The 27,487-nt window shown below is 40.6% G+C and overlaps 2 protein-coding genes across 5 annotated transcripts in view; one reads left to right on the plus strand and one right to left on the minus strand.

Moving 5' to 3' along the window:
- LOC142159857 (uncharacterized) overlaps positions 1-27,487 on the minus strand; it is a 242,385-nt gene that overhangs the window by 64,509 nt on the left and 150,389 nt on the right. The gene's annotated exons all lie outside the window — the stretch shown is intronic.
- LOC142160642 (uncharacterized) overlaps positions 9,102-27,487 on the plus strand; it is a 59,425-nt gene continuing 41,039 nt past the window's right edge. The window contains exons 1-7 of the mRNA XM_075215503.1: positions 9,102-9,128; positions 14,556-14,881; positions 15,549-15,607; positions 20,198-20,322; positions 20,402-20,519; positions 20,617-20,714; positions 20,811-20,922. Coding sequence (XP_075071604.1) covers positions 9,102-9,128; positions 14,556-14,881; positions 15,549-15,607; positions 20,198-20,322; positions 20,402-20,519; positions 20,617-20,714; positions 20,811-20,922 — 865 coding nt within the window. The remainder of the gene's footprint in view (positions 9,129-14,555; positions 14,882-15,548; positions 15,608-20,197; positions 20,323-20,401; positions 20,520-20,616; positions 20,715-20,810; positions 20,923-27,487) is intronic.

Here is a 27,487-nt window from a genome sequence, read left to right on the forward strand (position 1 = left end):
GCTAAGGTGCGGCTATGATAGTACTTGTAATATGGGGCCGAACATAGCGACTCCACCGATATTTCAATGCTGGACTTATATGATCGTACAAAGTGTTCAATCTGGCAAAAAAAAATCAATCATATAATTAAAGTCAACTATATCTGCACTAATTGTTATATAGATGTGACCTCAATGTAATGTCATAGTCCTGATAATAACCAACCCGACATCCAGCTGGTGATCTCCTATTCCCACTAATGATACATTGTATCTCCAAGTTGCAGCCACCGGTGTATATATCAATGAAGGTGGCTCATGCTGTTTACAAGCAATCATGTCCCGATATAAAAAGGGAGACTTTTGTTTATTGTTACGGCCTCAGAAATCTATGAATATGGATATTATCATTGTAGCGCTCTAAATAATGCAACATGTAATTATTCAGATCAGATGTAGAGTTTGACACTGAAGGGAGGTGCTACCACTTAACTAAAAGACAATGATTCTTAATGAAGGGAAAGAGTTAATGAATGCAGTGCACTTAAACAGTTGATATCTTAATGTAGTATCCTCCTTTTTATTAGTTATGTGATTCTGCTCCAAAATGAAATGTAAACTTTTACTAAATATACATTAAAACAATATATCAATCATAATATGCAATGAAACTGATAGTGTACATGTATTAAAACTATGCTAAGTGTACATATTTGTTAGTGGTTATATAATATGAAGTCCTGTCCTAATATTATAAAAATAGTTCTCTTCCACCTCCTCATCTTTGGTTAAAAATCATCTAAACACTTTAATACCACCATCATGGGTGACATTGCTATAAAGAGATAAAACATCTATAATTCAATAAGTTGAATCACATGTAAAATTGGGTTGTGTCCCGAATGTAGGAGTGGAGAGACACGATGTGAGTCCTAAGATACAAATCAACAAAATGTTATAAATTAGAAGTCAATGAACCCACACCCGAAATAATAGGCCGGACTCGCGGATTAGTGAGTGCTTTGTCGATGTTAGGGAGGGGGTAATGGGTGAGGATTAAAAAAATTCCACATTTCTCCCGAAATAGCTTCCCGGCTAGTGCCCCATCTAACACACTTTTTATACACAGACAAAAATTGTCTAATCTGGTTCCTGCTCAATTTATCATTTCACATCAGCCAGTTACCTAAGGGTCTCATTCACATAATAGCCCACATCACACACTATTAGGCCACCGCCCTTATATGCAGGCTGTATTATGATGTTATTATCAGATGTTACAGTCCTAATATCTTGTCTCTCCTTTCTGGACAGATTATCTTTATAAAAGCCTTTTCCGATCTCTTACAGAGTTTTTCTTTAAATCATCCAAAGTGGTTTGATAGAAACTCTCTATAAACACACGTGTTATCATCATCATCATTTATTTATATAGTGCCACTAATTCCGCAGCGCTGTACAGAGAACTCACTCACATCAGTCCCTGCCCCATTGGAGCTTACAGTCTAAATTCCCTAACACACACACACATACTAGGGTCAATTTTGATAGCAGCCAATTAACCTACCTGTAGGTTTTTAGAGTGTGGGAGGAAACCCACGCAAACACGGGGAGAACATACAAACTGCACACAGATTAGGCCATGGTCTGGAATCAAACTCATAGCCCCAGTGCTGTGAGGCAGAAGTGCTAACCACTAGGCCACTGTGCTGCCCAATGGGTAGAACTCAGATTTTTTTCGGAAACAGTGAAATATCAACACATCAAATCCATTTATCTTACCCAATAAATAAGCTACACTATTTTCCTCAAAAAGAGACAGAAGGATATCCTTTCCTCTCTTATCCTTGTCATTTAATACCACGGGTTTTGCATCAATCGTTCTATGTTTTAACTTTATGGCAAAATATCTCTTTCTGCTTAATGTACGGATATATCTGTTGAGATCTACAAATGTATTAAATCATTTTGCTCTCCTTGCTATCCATGCTTAATTATGGACCAAAGTTCTGTGTAATAAATTGTCAGTTTAGGTAGTAATGGATGTACTATACGCGGCCGCCTGTGCGCTGACGCGTGAAGTCCATGCCACGACAGGTCAGAGCTGTTTTGGTGGCACAAAGGGGACTTACACAATATTAGGCACGTAGTTTTATTGTTGTTTCTGATTGGTGTATAACCTCAGCACATAGGATTAGAGGCACCATCTGCAGCCAGCCACACTAATTATAGAATGTATCAGTGTGACTTACCAATATCTGCATATATATGTAAGCAATATCTAACAATAGATTATGTATTTATATAGTATCATTACATACAGAAAGCCAGGTTGCAACTGATTTTGGTAGTATTTATGGTTAATATATGTATTAATAATAGTAAAAGTTCTCTTCATTCATTAGATATAGCTAACATATATATGCAGATATTGGTAAGTCACACTGATATATTGTACAATTAGTGTGGCTTTGCCATTTGTATATCAACATATTTGCATTTTCCTCTTCTTTTTAAATGTCTTTAGTGTAGTTTTGAATTGTTATTGCACTTTAGGTGGTTATCCAGCGATCAGTGAATAAACTGATGCTGGTTTAATACTTTTGCATTAGATTATTTGTGTGGTTTACAATTCGGGTTGCCATGACATTTGTTAGCCACGCCTCTTATGATGATGTTGCTCTGCATTGCTTATTCATTGGCAGTTTTGATCTAGTAGGAGTGCCATTCTCCTGCAATGCATCCTGGGATAGCAGTGCTAACACTTTAGACAGCTTGTTTCACATAGCAGCAGGTGTAAGGTATGTTAATTATGCTGTGCACTATATGTATTGTGTATGTTTGTCAGATTCCCACATGATGTCCCCGAGGAAAGTACTATACTGAAACGTTGGAATGGATTGAATACACCTTTTATATACAAACTACAATTTATCTTAAATCCTTGAGTGCCGCCTCACCTGGAATCTATTTATTGTGCTATCCATACAAGTGAAGTGTACACGTTATTTTTGAGTGCCAAGCACCTGAATACTATAAAATCTTTTACATATTTGGTGGTATGGAAAGAATCCTGAGGAACCTTGAGTTTTTGTTTGATAATTGACAATATCTTTCTGCTGGTTCTGTCATTTGCATTTGTGACTTTTATTTTGTTTTTAAACTGAGATCTGGATTGTTTGGAATATGGCTGATACTTCGTGTTCAATTGATGGTATCCCTATGGGTATTAATCTACCAACTGGAGAAACTCTAAGCTTTACTGATATAGAAGCTGAAAATATTTTATTTAAAGAGAATTTACTAACTAGTGGAGGAGCAACCAATATAGAGGAAATATATGGGGAGTTACTTAAGCTCAAGAAACGTGAAATTGACTTTTACATGCACGTTGTCACTCTATCTGATTATCATCAAGAAAAGAAAATACCCAGAGGGTTTAGAATAAATAATATTCCTACTATTGGTCGATATAACATGGAATTTTGCAGACGGTGGGTGGCCATCTTAAATAAATATTCTTTGGATTTAATATTATTGGTGGTGGAGGAGTCAAAGAGAGAAATGGTAGCAATTACGGATAAAATCAGATCATTTGAGACTCAACACACAACGAGTTTGCAACGTGACACCAATAAGGACTGGTTAAAAAAATTACAAAATCAGATTGCAGTATATAGAAAAGTACTCATTTCTTTTAAAAAAGCATAAACTACATAAAATAAAAAGAGATAACACAGAACAAAAAGTGTATTAATGGCTCACTGGATCTGATCAAGCAAAACATAGTCTATCCAGAACCCCTAGTCACTAGAGGGGTGGGCAATATTGTCAATCAATATATTCTGGTACACAATCATCTTCAATTAGTGACAGTGATGGCGGCAATTCTGACCATAAATCCAATGTATCAAACAAGAGACCCCCTTTAGGGGTGACTACAAGGGCACAATTAGGAGGTCCAGGATTAAACCCACCAGAAGGGGTGGTCAGTGTAAGCGGGAGGTCAAGAAGGAACTACAACACAAAGAGAACCTTATATTCAATCTCTCCTCACCTAAGATCACTCAAGCAGAGACAACAGTGCTTAACCGTGGGTTATTGTTTGTTCCCACTAATGTACAAAGTCACCTAAGTAGTAAGATTGACATTATGAAGCTTATGAAATTGAAAGAATACTTTAATAAACCTAAAAACATCACCTCCGGCTTACAAGCTGCTACTGAGGAGTTACGTGGTTCCATTATTAAATGAAAATCCTCATTTGACCCTCCTTCAGATAATGCCTCCATTAAATGTTTTACAAGACTTTTAGGAAATTCAATGAATAATGAAACATCTAAAGCACACAGATGGTCAAATCTCTCTAATACACTGAAAGATCTTGACAAAAATACCAACATTATTCGTCCTCCTGACAAAGGAGGCGCTATTGTCATATAGGAAACCATCAAATATAAATCAGAGGTATACCGCCAACTGAATGATGTCATTACATATTTAAAGTTAGTCAGTGATCCCTCCAATATCTACAAAAAGGAATTGTATTTTCTTCTTATAAAAGCCACCAACAGTAACGCAATCTCTAAGTCTACCTGTGATGCACTGATGTAGAAGTTTCCGATTACAACACTGTTATATACAGTTCCAAAGATATACAAAAATGACAAGGACCCGCCAGGCAGGCCTATCATCTCAGCCCGCGGGACTTTATATCAACCTATTGCCACATTTTTGGATAACTTTTGCAACCGTGTATACAAAAGGAGCCGACATATCTCAGGGATACAAGATCATTTCTGTTGAAATTGCAAGATTTACCACCACTACCTACAGACAGTTTGCTTTGCACTGTAGATGTATGTAGCTTATACCAGCATTCCTCATAAAGATGGATAAGGGCAGCACGGTGGCTCAGTGGTTAGCACTTCTGCCTCACAGCACTGGGGTCATGAGTTTGATTCCCGACCATGGCCTTATCTGTGTGGAGTTTGTATGTTCTCCCCGTGTTAGCGTGGGTTTCCTCCGGGTGCTCTGGTTTCCTCCAACACTCCAAAAACACACTAGTAGGTTAATTGGCTGCTATCAAAATTGACCCTAGTCTCTCTCAAACTGTGTATGTATGGGGATTTAGACTGTAAGCTCCAATGGAGCAGGGACTGATGTGAGTGAGTTCTCTGTACAGTTCTGCTGAATTAGTGGCGCTATATAAATAAATTGTGATGATGATGATATCAAATAATCCAACATATACAGGTCCACATACTGGGTTTTTTTCATGCAATTATTGGAACTAACACTAACTAGAAATTTCTTTTACTTTGATGGTCAATTTTAATTACAACGTACAGGCTGCGCAATGGGTTCTTATGTGGCACCATCTTATGCAAACATTTTTTGTTCCAACAAGAGAAAAAATAGTTTTTTTCTAAGCCTAAAATTTCATCATAGATTTTTTTTTTCTACACTAGGTATATAGACGATCTCTTCATAATATGGACCAGCAGTAACAACACATTTGAAGACCTCTTTAAAGCTACCAATATCTCTGACTCCACCATCAAATTTACCTATGAATATGACTTGCAGGAGATTCACTATTTAGATATCACAATAAAAAAACGAGGACACAAGTTAGCCACTACTATATACCATAAATCTACGGGTAGAAATACTATATTATTGGTTAATAGTCACCATCCTATAGTCCTTACCCCATGCACAGATGTTGTGAGTACATCGCATTACAAGCTCAATGGAGGACACTCTAAACAGCTAATAGAAAATATTAAAGCAAAACTTTTCAAGTTTGCAAAACCTGATACCCTTATGAGTAAGAAGTTGGCAAAATCGGTTAATAAATCACCATGGGTACAGTGTTATAACACATAAAGCCCAAGTACAGCAAAAACAGTGAAGTCTTTGTGGCCAATTATCCAAACGGATCCAGAACTGTCGTTGCTAAGAGAAGTCTACATTATGCCGTTATAAACGGAAGCGAAACATCAAAGACCTGGTGTTGCGCACAGATGTTACAAACCCAGCATGCAATGTGTGTGCACAACATTACAAGGCCAATTCCCACAATGCTTTATCATCAGAGACACAGAGACAAGAAAACAGCCACTATTGGTGTGGGAGGAGGCACCAAAGGTATCACTAGGGTAGACCAGATGCCCTATATTATGCAGCTCTCCTAGCTGCCGGAGGATGCAAGCTCCTATAAGGAGGTCATCGCTCCGAATACTGGTGCCATGCAGCTTCTCATAGGTGCCGAAGCCACTATAGGGAGGCCAGCGCTCTGTAAGTAGGCCGGTCCCACCACCTTCTCTGTTAACACTCAGAGGAGTGCAATTGTCAGCCATGCAGAAGGAGCAATGTCCTATCCTCCTGCTCCTTCTGGCAAATAGAGGTAGGTAAACATAGAAGACAGTAAACCTGAATTGTTGTAGGAGAACTGCACTCCCCATTAGTAAAAAAAAATCAACAGCGCTCTACAACTATTTTAAGACCGTAAAGAGATCTGTGGATTATAAAAAGCTGTTTATTAAACAAATCTATATATAATGCAGAAAATTTTAGCTCATATATTAAAATAGAAGAAAAGATACTTTATAACATGCCTAGATCACAAACAACCACAAGTCATGCCAGTTGGTGCAAACTCCTTATCGTTATTAATAATCAGGAATTAAGTTCATCAAATTCAGTGCAAAGCTTGTAGATGTTTAGGTATAAAGTGTTTTTGGAATCAATTCAATTAATTACTAATTTGACAGAAAACTCAAGTGTAATTGAAGAATCTTGTAGGGAGTTAATCCCGTTTGAAATTATCTTAGTAAAACAAATATCCGTTAGCCACACTCACAGTAATTACACTCTTGAACGGACCTTTGATTTTGGAGAAGAATGAATCTCTCCCCAGATAGGTAGTGCTTAGATCATCCGTATAGTTGTATATATGAGTGTGCAAAATGTGCCTGTGATGGAATAGAACGGTATTCAAAGCAGCTGTTAGTGGTGTCTCCTGCTCAGCGTGATACGATTAATAATTGTTTAATAATGATATAAGTAAGCCTCAAGAGTGAGAAATATAGTTACAAAACTCCAGCTAGGATATTTCCAGATATCTTCATATATATATATATATATATATATATATATACTACCTGGATTGGGGGAACAGGTGCCGTTCCCTGGGGTAGATGGCAGTGTACAGCAGCGGGAAAGTCACACAAATTCCATGTTTTGGTACAAAACAAAGAACTTCAAAATGACTACCTTACTTGTCTGACTCTAACTAAACACACAGGAACACCCTTTTTCCTGTGAAGAATCTTTTATCCCACGCACACATACAAATATAGAGCTAATTGGTTACCCTTTGCAGTGTCTCTCAGGAGGCATCCAACCTACCCCTCAGGTCCGAGAGACTGACTGAGCTCAACAGCAGCCTTTTACCAGCAGTTCTGGCCCTAAATGGATCTTATAATATTCAATTTTTAATAATTTTGGGTGTCAATTCTAGGCTCTCGCAGGCACTCCCAGTTACCATTTCCACAGGGTTTTTTTCTCTTGATATTTCCATCTCAGATCTCCAACATATCTGGAAAGAAACTTGAGATCTTTTGCATAAAAGCTCAACCTGCTATAAGGGACCAGAAAAAACACATTAGCAGGGATTGATGAATAAATAAGAAAATGGGTTTGAAGTAGTCAATGCCATCAGATGTAAAATCTCTAGTTTAGCATATAGTTTTTAAAAAGAGGTCTGAACTTGGTCGTAGAAAATGGGTTAATCCACCCGCTGGCAACAGAAGTTAAATCCAACCTAAAGCAACAAGGGGTAAGTCCACCCAGTGGCAAAAGGTGGTACAATTCCTGTAGAAATCCCCTCTACTGTGCAATGATTGATCAGTTCCAGAAAGCAAAACCTATTCTCTTTCCTAAGATACCTGTGTGTCTGTGCAGGTCCAGTGCTCAGTCCTCAGGAGTGTATTGGTCTGGCAACAGCACCGACTCCCTTTCCAGTCCTCTGTGGACTCCTCTTTCCAGCCCCTGGTCAAGTATTTAAACTCAAGTCAGGGGCATGGTCCAGCAGGAGAAAGTCTGTGGACGGTCTATACCCCAGTAGTAGTCAAGAGTTCCTTGTGGTAGGAACTCTTGATAGTTTCAGAAATTATATCTGATAAAGGTTTTTTTGTCAGGCCAGCCCATAATAATTTTGCGGCTGACTGCCACATTTACACTGGATGAAAAAGATTTAAGGCTGCAGTGACAGGCTCCAATTCAACAACCGTCCATTGTCTGTAGACACATGGTTCAGGCATGTGAATGGACTATGGTTCTTGGCATTCATGAATTCTCTCTAACAGTGGTAGGAGTTTGTATAGGGCCCATACCACTGCAAGGTACTCTTTGCAATTGTAGCCTAGGCAACTGTCCTGTCCAGAAGCTTATGGCTGACAAAGGAAACGGAATGTTCTGCGCTTGCAGTGTTGATTTGACAGAGTACAGCAATTTTTCCATAAGTAGATACATCCTTTTGTAACAGAAATATGGTATCATAATCTAGAGCTGCCAAGATAGGTTTTGTGGAAAATACCCCCTCCCACCACCCCTTTCTATATATTCTGCTAGGTTATGGTCAATAGTTTGGTCACAGTACTAAAGTTATTTATGGTCTTTATTTCAGCAGATTTAAGTCACAGTCATCCACCTATCACTCGATAGCCTAGATACTGAACCCAGATACTCCAACTAGTCATCCCCATTTGGCATTTGTCTGGTTGGGTTGTCACCCCAGTGGTCTTTATAATTTCAAGAACTAGGCCCATCTATTGTAAATACTCATCCGAGGAGTTCCTGAAGATAGCAATATTGTCTAAGTAAATACAAGTCCTTGCAATGGTCTTTCAGTCTCTAGTCTATGCACAACCTGGTGCTGAACTAGGTGCATTTCAAGGGAACAAGTAATACAGAGGATACCTAGGTACTGTGAGAGGGTTGAATGAAACCTAACTGCTTCATCTAATCTAGTTCTATTCCCATTATATTTCTGAATGACTCAAGGAACCTGTATGGAGTTTTTGAATGGCTTGTTGATTACTGGTCTCAACATAATGACTAGCAAGTTTTATCTGCCACAAGTAAGAGGGTTAAGCTTTTCCATACTAGATCTAGAGCAGGGGTGTCTAACCTTTTAGCTTCCCTGGGATACATTGGAAGACGACGAGTTGGTTTGGGCCGCACATAAAATACACTAACACTAACGATAGCTGATCATCCAAAAAAACATAGAAAACATAGAGTTAGGAAACCTGTTGCAGAATCATGATTAAAGCAGTAGTCCCACCAGTCCAGTGCTGAAAGCACTAGTGCACTTCCTATCACTGAGGGCTGTGGATAGTAGGGTAATATTGGCGATAATAAAGTTACAAAAAAAAAAACAGATTCCATTTTGTTTGGTGGAACTACAGGTCCCAGCCAGCCTGGGCTGCCCTAAACAGTCTGGGCATAACTTCAATAGTATTTTTATTATTAATTTTTCAAAAATTATGGGGCACAGAAAGTAGAAAGGGATGGGGGGTAAGGAAAGGACACAAAATTAAAAGGGGGAAGGGTTGAAGGGGTACATAGTGGGGGGAACACATTAAACAATTCTGCTGTGAAACCATATTGAACACATGAGAGAGGGAACCTACCTAATAGGTTCCCTTCCAATTCGTGAAAGTTACACTGGACGAATGGTCACCAGGGAACTACTAATAGGAACATTGGGGAACTTCGCTAAGTGTAGGAGATGCAGGTAGTAAATCAGAGTCTATTCGATCTGGACGCGCTCCCTCTCCGTCCGTAACATACACATGCCAGCTGAACCACTTCATTATCGGGGTCGAGGTGGCAGTGGAGTAGGGCATCCCCTCTGTCTCCATTTCAAAGCTGAATTGCACCTTGGCCACTACTTTCGATATCAAGGGTATCTGTGGTGACTTCCAACCTTGAGCTAAGGAGGCTCTTACGGAAATCAGATTATGACTAAAGACATATTTAGCATGTGATGGAAACTGAGGGGGGGGGGGGTAATGTTGCAGTAACGCAACCTCTAGGGTAGGAGAGAGATTTTGTCTAGTAACCTTATTGGCTAACTGGAAGATTTGTACCCAGAACGACTGTATATGGGGACAGTTCCAGAATATATGCATCAAATCCCCCGGTATATTACATTGCCGCCAGCAAAGTTTTGACTGGGAAGGCCACATTTTATGAAGTCTAGTTGGGGTAAGATACAATGTCAGCAGCTTTTTATCCAAATGTGTTTAAAAACCATGTCCCAAATAATTTGTAATTCCAAATGTCCATGCTTGTAAATATCTGTTCTTCTGGCCAGAAGGGCCCCCTTGTTGATTGCAGTCTTCATTTCTTCAGGCCAGGAGCGCCCCCATAATTGTATTCCAAATCCGGGACATGCTTGGTTAAAAAAATAAACCCTGATTACAGCGACGCAAACTTAGCTTGTATCTAATCCAAGCTCCGATACGCAATGAGTTTAGCACAGGCGCAAGGTCTATTTATAGTCTAAGAGATTTCCACATGACAGCATGGGAAAATCCCTTAGACTATAATAGAACAGAAGACTGCAATCAACAAGGTGGCCTTTGACTCTGGTGATTTTACATCAAATCTCAGGTTTATACATCAGTGAGTTTCAACTATCCCGAGAAAATCGCTGGATTTTCAAGATTGCAGCTTGATACATTTGCCCCCTGGTCTCTTCCCTACAGCAAACATCTGACACTGTAATCTGATCCAGCTGGTCCAGACCATTAAGATCTTTGTTCTGCGCTTATTTTACATTTGTCTGGTAGGAGTACCTGGGATTTTGTTTTTATGAGATTTATATTATGTTCTAATACATTGTTTGTTCGAATTTTACATACTGAATATAAGTATCAATTTGATTATGTTGTAGTCATTAGAAACACAGCTTTCTCTTATTTTTACACGTTTTTATTTTTATATATGAGAGATAAACATCACTAGATATTTCCTTATTATTTATTTAGTTTTCACTTTCACAACTTGGTGGTGTATATTTGTATTTTGCTTCTATCTGGCTGCAGTGCATAGTGAAGCGCTTGTTGAAAATTCTTTGTTTCTTTTCACTCAGTTACTACAATAGTCTCCTATTCTACTTAATCTTCTTTCAGTACACACTAAGGAGGAAAGGTATTTGCCAAGTGGGGAGTCAGGAGCCATCAGCCCCTATTAGACTCCTGCTCTCCTCCTCACATCATATCATTGTGCTACCAGCCCAGAGATCTGACCAGTCTCCTCCTCACACTCTCTGGTGATTCTCATACATCAGGAACCATCAGTCCCTATTAGACTCCTGCTCTCCTCCTCACATCATATCATTGTGCTACCAGCCCAGAGATCTGACTAGTCTCCTCCCCACTCTCTGGTGATTCTCATACATCAGGAGCCATCAGCCCCTATTAGACTCCTGCTCTCCTCCTCACATCATATCATTGTGCTACCAGCCCAGAGATCTGACCAGTCTCCTCCTCACACTCTCTGGTGAATCTCATATATCAGGAGCCATCAGCCCCTATTAGACTCCTGCTCTCTGCCTCACATCATATCATTGTGCAAGTGATCTGAACAGTTTCCTTCCTACATCAGTACATCACGGTAGTGATTCCATCACTGACCAATAGGATGAGACCACATGTGACATTACCCAAGATCCTCCATATGCACTACCACATGTGACATTACCCGTTACCTTCCTTATGTAATACCTGAATGTTTGATTCTCTCTATGTATATAAACACTGCACTGCTAAAACAAAATAACAGGTTATTCTGTTGCCCCAAGATCACACACACCTCATCACAACACACAAACTCCACCTTCTAACAAGCACACACACAGAACTATAACCACACAGCCATGTCTCCACAACAGCTCCCATCTAATTTCTGTACTGTCTCTCATCATCTTCTGATCTGTCTCTGTATCCTGCTCTGCCTTTATGCTTTATATCGGGCAGCATGGTGGCTAAGTGGTTAGCACTTCTGCCTCACAGTGTTGGGGTCATGAGTTCAATTCCCAACCATGGCCTTATCTGTGTGGAGTTTGTATGTTCTCCCCGTGTTTGTGTGGGTTTCCTCCGGTTTTCTCCCACACTCCAAAAACATATTGGTAGGTTAATTGGCTGATAACAAATTGACCCTAGTCTGTGTATGTGTCTGTCTGTGTTTGTAAGTGTATGTTAGGGAATTTAGACTGTAAGCCCAATGGGGCAGGGACTGATGTGAGTGAGTTCTCTCTACAGCGCTGCGGAATTAGTGGCGCTATATAAATAAACGGTGATAATGATGATGATGATAGTGTCAGATCATTGCTAATGAACTTATTAGGGGAAGGTGCTACCTCGCAACCAAAAGTAATACATCTAGAACATGTATATTGTAGGTGAGTTTACCACCTACAATATGTGTGTCTGTCTGTGTTTGTAAGTGTATGTTAGGGAATTTAGACTGTAAGCCCCAATGGGGCAGGGACTGATGTGAATGAGTTCTCTTTACAGCGCTGTAGAATAAGCGACGCTACATAAATAAATGGTGATGATGCTTTCTACCACTTTGTCCTGCTGCCGGTTTGTGAGCTGCTCCATTCCTTTACTCTGTCCTGATTCTCTCCTCCGCTCTGTGCTGTCATCATTTGGTGTTGCAGTTTCCTTCTTTGCTGTTCCTCTGTGCCCTACTCTGCTCTACTGATACACGTCCCTCTCAGTACCTCCATTGAAGCTTCATTACTTGTGATTAACCAGAGGGACATGGCTGCTTCAAGTTTTTTTTACTACCTGTATGTTGACTTGGTAAACTTAAAGTAGTGTAAACACATAGGTAGGATTTGCTGCTTCCAAGGTTCCAATGTTTGCGTGTAAAGATAGTGTCTGGATGGGCAGTGTGGTTGGCCAATGTCACTGGCTCTCTGTCCTGTGATGCTGGTTTGATGTTATGTACGTTTAATCGCTATCCAATGACGATTGCCCACTTCAAATTGTTTGGTTCCAAAGCACAATGCAATTTAATAGCAAAAAGCAGCAGAGTAACAATTCAATAATAAAAGTACAGCCGATTAGATATGCTGGATCCAGGATACAGTCATTCAGTCCTGAAGTCTGTGGTTGAGAAGACTGATGGTCCCAGAGCTCCTACTTATATACAGTTAGTGATACAGTGAAAACAATACAGATGATTTGGCATGTTACCATAGGTTCAGGCTTCAGGAAGGTTCAGTGTAATGCAGGTCATTGGCCAATTCAAACGATGCCCTCCAAGGGTGGGGGTCAGCTCTCCAGAAGATGCATACTAATCTTCCTGCCGAAAGCTGGTTCAAACTGGTCTATTTACCTTACACACACAATACCATTCTGATCATTTATTCCCTATAATCTATATCTTGCATATGAAAGGTGCGATCCTTTAAGTGATTGAAATGGACGTCTGAGAATAAATAGGGGATAAGAATGATACCAAACATGATATGTTTCTTGTATCCTGAACCTTAGATCTCACTAACATGTACATAACATTTAACTATAAACTCTGCTACATTTCATTATAAATAACTATGTGTTGCAACTATTTTTAATATGATATAATTACAAGTGTTTGTGTATAAGTGTCCGCACGTGTTGTGGGTAATTCTGCTCCTCCGCGCCGTAGCATGCTATTCGCATAATTTGAGACATAGACAATCATATTGATAGATATTAATTTGAAATCACCATATCCAATTTTTTTACTTCGCCATTGACGTGTAAGCTTGGGAAATGTTACTGCATTTTAGCTGTTGGTGTCTGATGTGACACTGCATTCTGGGTGTCACTGTGGCTGGGTCTTTGCAAATTGTTTGCTAATGAGGTGTTCTACTTTAAGCCAATGTGTAATTTGTTCAGCAAATTAGTCATATTTGCTGTATGTATATTATTAATTATAATGAGGTGTTCATAGTTTCCAAATAGAAATTAAACAACATCTTTAACTCACCTATAGTATGAAAAATTTGGGGCATAGTCATATGTTCCTGAATGTAAAAACAAGATGTCTATTTCTACACATGTATGTTATTTCCAGCAGATGGACGCAGAAGCAGGAATACCTCGAAGGAACATTTAGTTTTAACTCCAGATTTAAAAATAGAAGATAACATCACACACACGATTCTCCAGGTGAAAACCCAATTACTCTAAACATACATCAAGTACTTCACAGTGCAGATATATCATCTGATCCCTCCAATAATAGGGAACGTTCTCCTGATAATTCAGATATTGTTAGTCATAGACAGTTCATACATGTGACACAATCTTTCTTTCACACAAGTGAAAAGCAATTTTCATGTTCTAAGTGTGCTAAATGTTTTACACCGAAATAAAGTCTTGTTACACATCAGAGCCATAGTCATGTTCTGAGTGTAGGAAATGTTTTACAGTTAAATCTAATCTTGATGAACATCAAATTACTCACTCGGGTAAAAAAAACTGTTTACATTTTCTAAGTGTGTTAAAAGTTTTAGACATAAATCAAGTCTTGTTAGACATCCGAGAATTTACACTGGTGTGAAGCTGTTTCCCTGTTCTGAGTGTGGGAAAGGTTTTACAGCTAAATGCCATCTTATTGAACATCAGAGACTTCACATGGATGAAAAAACATTTTATTATTCTGAATGTGGGAAATGTTCTACACATAAATCAAGTCTTGTTACACATCAGGGAATTTACACAGCTAAGATACAATTTTCTTGTTCTGAATGTTCCAAAACCTTTACAAAACGACCAGCTCTTTTTAAACATCAGAGAATAGACACAACAAAAAATAAATTACTGTGAGCTGGACATGAAACAACATGTCAGCAGTGCTATGTTTTAAAAGCTCTTGATTTTATTAAAGAAAATTATAAAAATAGGTATATACACACACATATATATATATATATATATATATATATATATAAACAAAAGGAGGCATTTAGCTGGCAATATACAGAGAAAGCAGGGAAGTAGAGTAAAACATTTGTGCAGTAATGCACCTAGAGTGAAGACTTATGTATGAAAAGCAATAGTTTAAATTTGGTTAAACTTACATGATCTGAAATCCTTCCTCTCAGCAAACAGACAGGGCGTGTCTGGTTGTGCAAACAGAGGCAGTGATGGGTGTATAAAAGCTTGTTTGTTTCATTTGTTCGGGGAGACCAATGCTGGCTGAGCTGGCTGGTCCTGAGAGAGAGCTGGACTATGTATAGCTAGTGTTTAGGGTCTCCATGATTGCTGTACAAGTATACGGTCTCAAACATTTACCATCCTGACAACAAAGCACCATAAAAAAGAAATTGTTGTTTGCGTGTGCTTCTGCAGTAGCGGGCTCTTGCCACTATATATATATATATATATATATGTGTGGAAATTATTGTATTCCCTCTTATTCTATTGGATAGAGCATTTGATCTAAAGTATGAGCTGGTTCATACAATTAGTTCTGTAATCTGGTAATAGGCTCTCAGGGCAAATGAAATTTTATGATGCCATTTGTACAATTGCACACATTTCTACAGGTATGTGCTTGGATAGGTAACTTCAGAGAAGGGACAGACATATAGACCAGACAGATAAAATTACTTAAACAGGGACAAGACAGGTAGCTGTACATCGGAGTCAGAACAGATGCAGTCACGGACACGCTGGATCTGTAACGGACAGTACAATTACTACTACAGAGCACTAGGTTATTAGCACTCAGGAGACCTGGTGCTCAGGCAGTAAGCCACAGAACTAACGAAGCTTAAATGGTCAAAGTGTGTGACGATAGCAGACATGAATCATGAGATGTGCACAGATTTCCATATTTATAAAAGGAACAGACTCATGCATGCCTAGAAATATATGTTAGTACAGAAACGACCGGACCGCAAGGGAACCAAACTGCATGTTACAATGTCTGCATATTGATCTTTCTGTTCAGGCCCTTTTCTTCTTCTTACGGAATCTCCTTGGAGAAACAATAGCGCCCTTCTCCAATGGAGGGTAAGCAAGACCCAGCTCTTCAAAAACATAAGAAGAAAAGTAAGCTCATTGACTAACTCTCTAGAGTCATAAAGAAATGGGTTCTCTTGCTCAATAGCAGACTATGGGCGCTCTGGCTCAATAGCAGACTCAGGAGAGTCCTCGGCTTGGGCAGCAATCTCTGGAGAATCCTCAACTTGGGCAGCAGTCTCTGGAGAGTACCCAACTTGGGCAGCAGTCTCTGGAGAGTACCCAACGTGGGCACCAGTCTCTGGCTCCCGTGCTGTGCTGCCGTGCTCTCACTTCCAGGCGGGCGGCTTTCCTCTGTGCGATCATGTGATCGCAAGCTGGGAATTTTAACTCCCCATTGCTATTCAAGAACTGCTTTAACACTTGTCCAGAGCAACAGGTTATTTACCCCAGCGTCTGACTACAGCATCTCTGTCTTTCTTCCTGTGCCTTGTATATGACATTTGCCTGTCTGACTACATTACTGCATTCCCCCTACATTGTTTACCAGACCTTGCTTGACTTTTGACTACAATTACAGATTTTCCCTAGTACTGCGCAGACGAACCCGGTGTATCAGACCTCTGCTTTACCTTTTTGACTACGGCTCCGGATCTCCCCTTGAACTGCACAAACAGGATCGTGTACCAGATCCCAGCTATCTTCTCTTACTACGGCTAACCTTATTTCTCAGTGCTGTCACATCAGTATGTGTACCATTCTGATCACAGACCTCCTTCATTTCTCAGTCTTTCACGTCAGCGGACTGATCCAAGGGTCGTGAACTGTGGATTCCTGGCAGCTAAAGTCCATCCCACCTTGGTGTAGACCGGGGAGTTTGTTAGACTCTGAGCCTTGGTAGGGCAGTGTGAACTCTGATTGAAAGAACCAACTTTTGAGTGTAACACCATGTGAAGGAATGACAACCTACTATTAGGCTCTACTGGGTTTCCAATAACCACTTTTATGTTTTTCTCTAGCCTTTAACAGAGTTGGGCTAAAAGTTTGTCACGAACACGCTCCCAGCTGCCGTGACTTTGGGGTGTTTGCTGTATGAGGTCACACACGATTTCAGCCCGCAGTCTCTCTCACCTATCACACAGGTTCTAGACCTACGGAATCGCCCCCAAACACAGCGCTTTCACACCCCCAGACACTTTAAGCTACAGCCACCACCTATTGGGTACGGGCAATAGGACCCCAATATACTGTCCCACGCTGGCACACAGGCTTCTAGTTCCACAAACTAGCAAGACTCACACCAGCACACACAGGGTTAACCCGTCACACCTCCAGACTGTTACACAAATGTACATACAAGCACACACAGCTTTTTAATCAAATGTATCAACAAATCACACACTGGCATTCCAATGGTTAACTGGTCGAGCGATCTCTTCTAAAAAGGCTATGGATTCTTTAGAGTATCAAGGACGCAACTTATTAAATTTTAGATTTAATATACAAAAGGTACAGGGCATACAGATAACAAAAATAATGAATAAAGATTTGACATACAAATAAAAAATTGCAAACAGTTATAAAACAAATGGGATGAAAGTACAGAGCATTACTTACAAATAATAATCTGTATGCCTGGGGCAGGCAGGAAAGATGGACAGTCCTTCAATTAGATTGATTCCACAAGAAGCAGCACAGTGGCCTAGTGGTTAGCACTTCTGCCTCACAGCACTGGGGTCATGATTTCGATTCCCAACCATGGCCTTATCTGTGTGGAGTTTGTATGTTCTCCCTGTGTTTGCGTGGGTTTCCTCCGGGTGCTCCGGTTTCCTCCCACACTCCAAAAACATACTAGTAGGGTAATTGGCTGCTATCAAAATTGACCCTAGTCTCTGTCTGTGAGTGTGTGTCCTTATTAGGGCATTAGACTGTAAGCTCCAGTGGGGCAGGGAATGATGTGAATGAGTTCTCTGTACAGCTCTGCGGAATTAGTGGCGCTATATAAATAAATGATGATGATGATGATGTATGTGTATATATATATATATATATATATATATATTATGTATATACACATAAATACATATACACACACATACAGTGGTTGAAGTGGAAATTTAAAGTGGCGGTATGGAAAGAAATGTGACTGGAATTTAATGCTGTATTATGAAAACAGTAGAAGAGGCATATGGCATACCTTGCGTGTGTGTGTGTGTATATATATATAAAAAAATATTACCACATCATACAATAATTGGTACGTACCCTGTATATAGTATAACATAAAAGTAAAATGCCCAAATAACATACATTACATAAGATGAATATCCTGAGAGCAGCACTGAGCCATACTATCACTTATCAATTATCTAGTTGAAACTCTAGAGGGAAGTACCTTGCATACATACTGCAATACATAATATGTGTCCTCAGTGTACTGTAGGGTGAAGAAAAAGTAAAGGTTACAGCTGTGTGCTGGGCACTATATAGTGTAGTAAACATCTTTCTTCTCTTAAATAACTAAGTCTCTGAATCATACTGTTATATCCTACATACACTGCAGTATCAGTAGAACACAGTAGATGAAAATAAAGTGTCATCTATCTGCAGCAACACATGTCCCCCGTTCAGGAGAGCTGCGGCCATTCTCTTGTAGTGCAGAGCTGAAGACAAACAGTATTTTATATCTACAGCACGTCTTGCGAACGACAGAACCTCTATCGACTGGTGACAATTTATTCGCTAGAGTTAAACTAAATTTATATCTATATCACTATTAGTGTCCTCAGTGCAGGTCAACAGCGGCCATTTTCCTATAGTCTCCCAGACATCATATCCTCTGCTTATACCAAGTGACGCCGCGGAGGGGGCGTGGCCATAGCTGCCATTTTCTCGGCGTGACTGTAACAGAGGAGGTAATATATCCTATATTATGTTATTATTATATAGAGGGGTCTGTACAGTGAGCTGTGTAGAGGGATAGGACAGCTCCCAGCACACACTGATATGGGGGTTTATTCTTATTACATATGGGATGGGTGTCCAGTGAGATAAGAGGGGGAATCAGAAAGCACACACTGTGTATGGGGGATTATTACCTTTATATACAGGAGAGGGGACTCTGCAAACTTATATAACAGGGAGCTGGCTGGAGAAGTGAAGGATTCTGGGAGTCAGGCTCCACTCTCTGTGGTTGCAGTCAGACACATTCTGGACACACTACTAGACCACTGTGCATCAGAAGTGTACATTTGGATATAGCTAGCAATGTTATTTATGTATGTTACCATCTGCGAGATAAATTATAGAAGCAATTATATTACTTGCTTTATAGCGTCTGTCTCATTTTGTGTTTCTTTATACAGTGTACGGCGATATCGCCTTGTAGGTTTTATACAGGGCATTTTCTTTTTCATACGGGTAACTAACATTTTCACACTGAAGTTCTAAATAAAGTTTATCTTAAACTTTTATACTTTTTTTTTATATTTACTCAAAATAGACTTTATGTACACAACACTGTGTCCAAACTTATACATAAAGTTTTGTACTGAACTTAGAATGTTTCCGCTTTTGATCTTCATTTTTAAAGTTTGTTCTTCCCATGAGCCTCTGCTCTATGGCACACAGGATGGTGACCGTTCACTCCCCTTGGCACTTTCTGCTCTGCCTCTGTCTGATCTGCACAGCTGTAAATGAGCAGCAGGTAGACTTCACAGAAGTTTGGATATATTGCATTGCCCACAGTATGTTGTTTTTCCTATCACTGATACATTCTTGAGACCTCTGCGTTTGCTGAGTTTTTAGATGTAATTAAGTTTTACAAATGCAATTGAAGAGAGGGGCTTGTTTTACAAATACAACCTCCATCTTAACGGCAACTGTTTCTTAGTAGAGTGTATGTAACGCTTCGCTCTCCTGCCATCTTCCATGGGCCAGCCGTACGGTGTCCTGTATTTTTGTCCAGCCCTTACCACCACGTTATCTTCCTGTCTGCCAAGAAATAGGCTCTGCTTGTATATTTTGCACAATTAACCAATAAAAAACAGCTCCAAACAAGTGAAATTCCATTTCAGTTTTTATTGATGTCTCTGTCAATACACAGGGTTACACAATAGTGAGTATATCTAGTGAGCATGAGACACCCAACAGCCGCCGTCCCTGTGTATAAGGGCCATTGAGCAGGACCCAGAGCCCCATCACGGTGCCTCCACCTCACTCAGAGATACATGAGAGAAACAATGACCAGAAGATCCTGGAACTCACCAACAAGATCATTCAGCTGCTGACTGGAGAGGTGACTGCTGGGAATGGGACATTATACAGTAACACCAGGGGATGTGTCTGGGTGATGACTGTATCATTGTGTGTGTCAGGGTCCTATAAGGTGTGAAGATGTCACTGTCTATTTCTGCATGCAGGACTGGGAGTATTTAGCAGGACAAACAGATCTGGACGTGATGATGGAGAATCACTGGCCCCTATCGTCACTGGGTAAGAGGAGACATTTATTGCAAAGGGCCACCTAAATACACACATCATCTGACAATCACATATAAACTATGTATCAGTCACTGTGTGTCTCCTACAGATGCATCCAGTAACAGAAATACCCCAGAGAGATGTGCCCGTCCTCTTTATTCACAGGATTGTACAGAGGAAAATCACAGTATTCCACAAGAGTATCAGGTAGACGTAACTTAGGGTCTCTCTAAATACCAAAGTGACTTTTAATGAAATAAACCATTATTAAGGTGTTATTTTATTGTTTTGTGGGTTAATTAGGCTGAAGATGTGACTGATATTAAGGTAGAAGATACAGATGGAGAAGAAGAGACGTATGTGATGGGTGATCAGCAGTGTAAGGAGGAGGAAATCCCTACAGATATCAGCATAGGTGAGTAATAAACACTTATTACAGAAAAGGGTCACATATTCTCCTTGTTCAACCACTACTGCAATCTCTTATTCTACACCCTCCTCTGTCAGTACAAACTAATGTAAAATAATTGGCCATTCAGAAGCCATGATCCCCTATTAGGCTCCTGCTCTCCTCTCATAATTTCATTGTGTGCTACCAGCCAAGAGATCTGACAAATTCCAACACACTCTGGTAATTCTCATGCATCAATATAAGGGATGTCACCATGGTGATTCAATCACTGATCAATGGGATGAGACTCTGTGGCATTACCCATGATTCTCCCTGTATACTAACACGTGTGATATTATCCATGATCCTCCCTGTGCATTAATAGTAATAATATTTGTATATACGGTACTCAGTAATGATTACATTCTCATCATATAATTTGAAGCAAGCTGTATACTAGTATTTCAATATCTTATTTAATTACATGTAAAATTATGCACATTACAGGCATGTGATTTAACTTGAAGCTGTACGTCACAGGTTGAGTTAACAGGATTTTTTCAGATCAAAGCTAGTAAGGGGAAACAACATCTTGCTGCCCAAAAAGTGACACTGCTCATGACAGTATTGGTGAATTCTTCTAGAACTCCAGGGAGTGGAGGCTTCCCACCAGCATACCAAGCTGGAAACTTAGAAACCCACACGCTCCTCAGCTTCAAATTTTCCCTTGCCAATTACATTGTCTACTCAGAGGAGGATATCTGGACTTACTTTTGCTTGCTTCCCACTAAGAAAAGCTGAACATTTCATAAAGAGGGTGCTAAATCTCACAAAGTAGAAATGTCTGCACTTAGAGGAGACCATCATGAGATTGTGAGCACGATTCAAGGGAGTTTTTGAATATGATGTCCTCTCTTTTCATAATGTAGTAGTGGTAGAAATAACTTATATCCACACTACTCACCCACATTGTGACAACTAGGAAACAAGCACTGATGGAACAAGTTTAACGTTCCAGTGCCTCCTAAATCTATACATCTTGAAGGCTTGTACTTTTCCTATTGAGCACTTTTAACTTCCTGTAAAACCAGATGACCACTACAAAGACAGAGTTTGACTGACCGATCCCACAACTTTGACGACTTTATAATTTTCGGCTTTTTTATCTCCTGTTCTGCAGAGTCAGCTGTTTTTGAAACCACCACCCTTGGGCCAGTTGGGATTTGTTCCCTTCAGATAAACATGGGTTATCATCTCTAAAACACTTACTCTAATTAACATTGATGAATTTGTGGGCTTTCCTTCAATATTGCTTTCCACTCATGTGTAAAAGTCCTCTGATTGTAGACTAGGCTTTCGTGGAGAAGATAAAGTCAAGTGGGAAAGTAAACTATGAAACAGGCTGACTATAATTTAATATTTTGTGTTGGTATTAAATTGCGCCACACTGCAAAAAACCTGTTCTCATACTCCCCTGTGCTAGTGTGTGTGCCTGTATAGAAGGAGGTGGTGTCGAAAGGCAGCCCACCTCTCTCCGATGGTTCCCTGTAGGGAGATCAAGTTTTTAGGGGTTTTATCACTGCACAAGCAATTATGCAGTAGCCAGTGACCAGTTTAGACAGCGCGAGTAGCACCACCACTTTCCATGATTGCTGCAGTTTGTCTCTTCTTGCATTATTGAGGCCAGATAAGCCCCCTGTACAGTGCTGAGGTTACTAAGGGCATGGGAGCCATTTGGGGACCTGTCCTTTGATAGGAGGCTTCTTTTGTTGGCCCCTCTACACCCCTCTCTCTCAGCTGGCCACCTAAAGTACACCACTCTTTGGAAGAGCTGCTGCTGGGAGGCTGCATTGCCTGTGTCTGACTCTGCTGCCGGACTGAAGCTCTTCTCCTCTTGGTGTTCTCCTCAAGGGCTCCTGATGCTGTCTGGAAGCCTGGGGGCTAAGTACCTATTTTCTCAATAGAAAACCTGTATTTGTTCTGTAAAAACCTTTTCCTGTGTGTGGGAGATTGTTACAAACTTGTTTCACAATTTGTTACTGTGTTTGCTTATAAATGAGGGGCTTTATTTGGGGATCTATACCAGAATATATTTGTTGTAGGTCCGATTCTGCCATAGTCTGTTTGCTACATTGTACCTTTTCTGCCATATCTGAAAAACGGACTAGTTCTAAGGCTAATGCTGAAGGAGGGAAATCTTAACTAGCTGCGCCTTCTAGAGAGGTCAGTGTAATTCCTTTTTGCCTCTTCAGCTGCGTCTGGAGTACACACTCTCCTGCTGGAGACTGTCTTTCAGACAGCGACTGGTTTCGCATCTATGGCCCAGGAGGTACTTGCTTGGAGATGACACTGGAAAAAGTCTATTTTGGGGCTGGCAAGAACGTCTTCTTCTTTGGAGAAGTTACTTAGGTTCCTAAAGCTCATAGACCATGAAAACGTCAATTGTTTTCCCAGATTCTGTCAGGTGAGAAACCTGATTCAGATTTCTCTTTGCAGGAAGTGAGGGGACGTCTGGGTGACTCAGACCCAGAGGATCCTGTTGGATTTGATGGCGAATATTTTGGATTCCAGGGTATAGATTAACTAGTTATGGCAGTGCTTACAGTCCTGGACTTTCGATGATGATGAGGTGGATGATTCTCAGTCTGCTGTGGCAGCCATTTAAAAGAAGTAAGAAAAGAGTATATGTCTATGTAACTGCTGGTGCAACGCACGACTATTCATTGGCGTAAGGAAGGGTTTCCAAAGCCATTGAAAAATGATCTCATCAGTTTAGAGAAGTGCCCGAATATTTCAGTGACGCAGCTCTCGATGCAGTTTTTACCAAATCTAGGATGTCTTCCTTGGCTCTTGTGACCAAGTAAGCATTTTGGCTCTGGTCCTGGGATGCGGATTCTAAGTCCAAGAAATCCTTGAAGGGCCTTCTATACAGCAGTTTAGAATTTTTTTGGACTTGAGCTTTACAAAATGATCAGTCAGATTACTGGATGAAAGAGCCCCTGTCTACTTGTCTAAGGGGCCGAGGTTACATTCCTTTCAGCCCCTCTTTTGCCCAAAGTCCTCTTACAATACGTGGGAGTCAGTAGAGAGGAAGACGGACCTGAGTGACCAGATGCCCAGGGCCTAAGTCCTCTGAGAAACAGACAGCACAACCACCAAGCTCAGGCTGCAGCGAAAGCCCGTCTTTTGTTGTTCTGGGATGTGTGGAGAGCCTTCTCCTCAGACCTGTGGGTAACAGGAATCATAGAGAGGAGGTTACATTCTGGACGTTCATGGGCTTCCATGAAAGAGATTTTATTCACTGGCCTTCCAAATGGTTTGCTCTCAGGAAAGCTATTCATCTGTCTTGTTAAGTGTAATCACGCCTGTCCCGGAACAGAAGACTCAAGAGTTTTATTTCAAACTTTTTCTGGTGAAAAATCCAGGCAAATCATTTAGGTCCATCTTGAACCTCAAGTCTTTGAACACCAAGCTTTGTGTGGACAGGTTCAAGATGGAGTCACTCAGATCCGTTATCAGTGGCATAGACGCCAATGAATTCTTAGTGTCCACCGACATCAAGGATGCTTATCTTCATGTTCTGATCTGGGACGGACACTACAGTCTAGTTCGCTTTGTGATTCAGGTTTCTCATTTTTAATTCAGAACACTTTATTCCGTCTGGCCTCTGCTCCATGACTTTTCACAAAGGCCATGGCAGTTGTGTTGAGATCTCAGTGAGTCACCATCATGCCCTACCTAGACGATCTGCTTCTCAAGTGTCAGTCCGCTTGCTGCAGATTCAACCCTAAAAGACCGCTCAGGTACTGGAATCGCACAGGTAGATTTTGTATCTACAAAAATCCAACCTGGTTCTGAGTAAGAATATGGTGTTTCTGGGACTAATCTTCATCACCAGGGAGAAAAGGGTATTTCTTCCACAAGACAAGATTCAGAGCCTACATGTATTGGTGAGAAAAGTTCTGTCCCTCAGACGTCCTTCGGTTTGCTATGCATGAAATCCATCGGGGAGATGGTCTCCACCTTGGACGCAGTGCAATATGACAGGTTCCATTCTCTGACCTTTCAGCTGTACATGTTGAGGAGGTGGTTGAGGTCCATCCTTCGGCTGGATTCTCAGCACATATCACTGTCCCTGTAGACGCACCTGTCTCTCAGGTGGTGTTTGAGAAGAGAAAATTTGATCAATGGCAGTTCACTTTCCATCGTCAGACTGGACCGTTGTTAAAACAAATGCAAGTCTTCAGGGATGGAGGGTGGTGATGTTACACCTTCTTTTGCAAGGTCTTTGGTTCAGAGATGAAGCCAAGTTCCCCATCAATGTTTTGAATCTCAGAGCAGTGATGAATGCTGTGACGGGAGACCAGTTGGTCCTGCAGGGCATGCCCATCAGGATTCAGTCGGACAACACCACGGCGCTGGCGTACATAAATCATAAAGTAGGAACCAAGAGCTCCTTGGTGATGAGAGAGTTTTCGTACCCTCCCCTGGGTGGAACACTTTCTTTCAGCAATATGGTCTTTACATCTGGAAGTATTTGGTCTGCTGACGCAGAGACAGGCTCAGCCATGTTCTGTTCCAGGACCAGGGATCCGTTGGATGCCATGATGTTACCATGGAATTTCAGAATGGTCTATCTCTTCCTTCCAATTCCGATGATTCCTTATGTCCTCAAGAGGGAAGAGGTTCCGGTCACGCTTGTAGCTACAGATTGGCAATGAATAGCCTGGTGCATCGACGTTCAAAGGATGGCGGCATGTCCAAGGTGCAGATTTTCTCTGCGGGAAGTTCTTCTTTCTCAGCGTCCATTCGTCCACCAGGATTTTGACGGTTGACTTTAACTGCATGGCTGTTAAAGCCAGGATCTAGAGAGCCAAATGTTTGAGGAAGTTATCCAGACTATGCTGTAGCCCAGAAAGCCTGTGTCTGCATGCCACTATCATAGACTTTGGAAGACTTATGTGGTTTGGTGCGAACACAATGGATTTCACACTTCTTCCTTTCAGCTTCTGCAGCTTCTTTCTTTTCTCGTGGACTGAATGGTGGACTGAAGCTTAGTTCTGTAGAAAATTGGCTTTGATCCCGTAGGTTCAGACTTTCTTACAGGAGGTGTTGCATATCCGGCCTCCCTATGTGCTCCTATGGTGCCATGAGATCTTAATTTAGTTCTTTCAGCCCTTCAGCTTCCGCCATTTGGACCCTTTGGAGACGGTGGATTTGAAGTTCTTGGAAAATTACTTTCCATCTAGCTATTTCTTTGGCTAGATGGGTTTCTGAATTGAGGACACTGTCTTGCAGGTCTCCTTTCTTGTTTTTTCACGATGATAGGGCTGCGCACATCTCCTGCATTTCAACCTAAAGTGGTATCCTGTTTTCACATTAATCCGGAGATAGTTATTCCCTCCATACGAGTCTCTGGTTCTTTAAGTGACCACGAACAGCTGGTCCTTTTTTGGACATGGTCAAAGCACTTAGGACTTACCTGAACAGGACCTCTGGAGTTCGAGAAAGTGACTCCTTGCTGACTCTTTAATGAGAGTTTCTTGGCCTTCAGCCGAACTGCTATGGTGGACAGCCACCTGGTCCTCTGTCCACACTTTTGCTGGTTTTATGTTTTTGCGTCCAGAGCTGCTAGTTTTGGATGGCAAGTTTTGTGTTCAGCTATGTCTGAGCGTATGGATGAGGGAGAAATGAGGATTTTTGTACTTACCATTAAATCCACTTCTCCAAATCTATCTGGGGGACACTCTGTCCCCACCCTTTAAGCATGGTGTTCAGTTCTGTGTGTTATTTGGACTGTGTGTTTAGTTATTTTCTTGTGTTACCTTATCCTTTGGAGCTTTGCTATAAACTGAGGAGCTTTGGTATTGTGAGAGGGGAGGAGCTTCAGTTAAGTTTACTTAAGTGCCACCTCCTGTGCCCTCACACACCCCGAAGGCAGCAGTGTCCCCAGATGGATTTGGACAAATGGATTTAACAGTATGTGCAAAAATCCTCTTTTTTTCACTTTTTTTGATTTATGATCAAATTAAAGCATTTCTGTCTACTCTCCTTAACAAGAAAATGTTTTCATCCCAATGCCCATTTTGAGGTTCTATGGACCCTTGTTTTGAAATTTGACTGCAGTTGACACCTTGCTAAATTATGTTACAAAGTGGGAACAAGTTTTTGAGACGTTCCTATGGTACTTCACATAATGCTTCCCTACACCTTGCCCCACTGCTGGAGATGTGGAGACCCTAAAAATACATTGTTTCATATCTTTTGGAAAAGTTCTAAAAATCCTTTATCCCCTAATATGAAGAGTTTATTGGTTCTGAAATTTCCCATTGATCCAGACTGTTTATTGCTGTCATATAATAACTTTAAGGTTGGGATATATAAGAAAATCCTTCCTTTATGCTTAATAAATGCAGTATGGGGCATCATTCCTGCTTTTCCCATCAAATGATGGGGTGCTTAGATCATGTACACGGGTCATTCCACATCAGATCAAGACATTTTAGAAAGAATTCTACCTTACATTCTCTAATTTCAATTACATTTGGTTTATGGGTATAACACAGGAGTATGTTTCAATAAAAATCAA

Source organism: Mixophyes fleayi, chromosome 6 (genome assembly GCF_038048845.1).
Source record: "Mixophyes fleayi isolate aMixFle1 chromosome 6, aMixFle1.hap1, whole genome shotgun sequence".
Lineage (NCBI taxonomy): Eukaryota > Metazoa > Chordata > Amphibia > Anura > Limnodynastidae > Mixophyes > Mixophyes fleayi.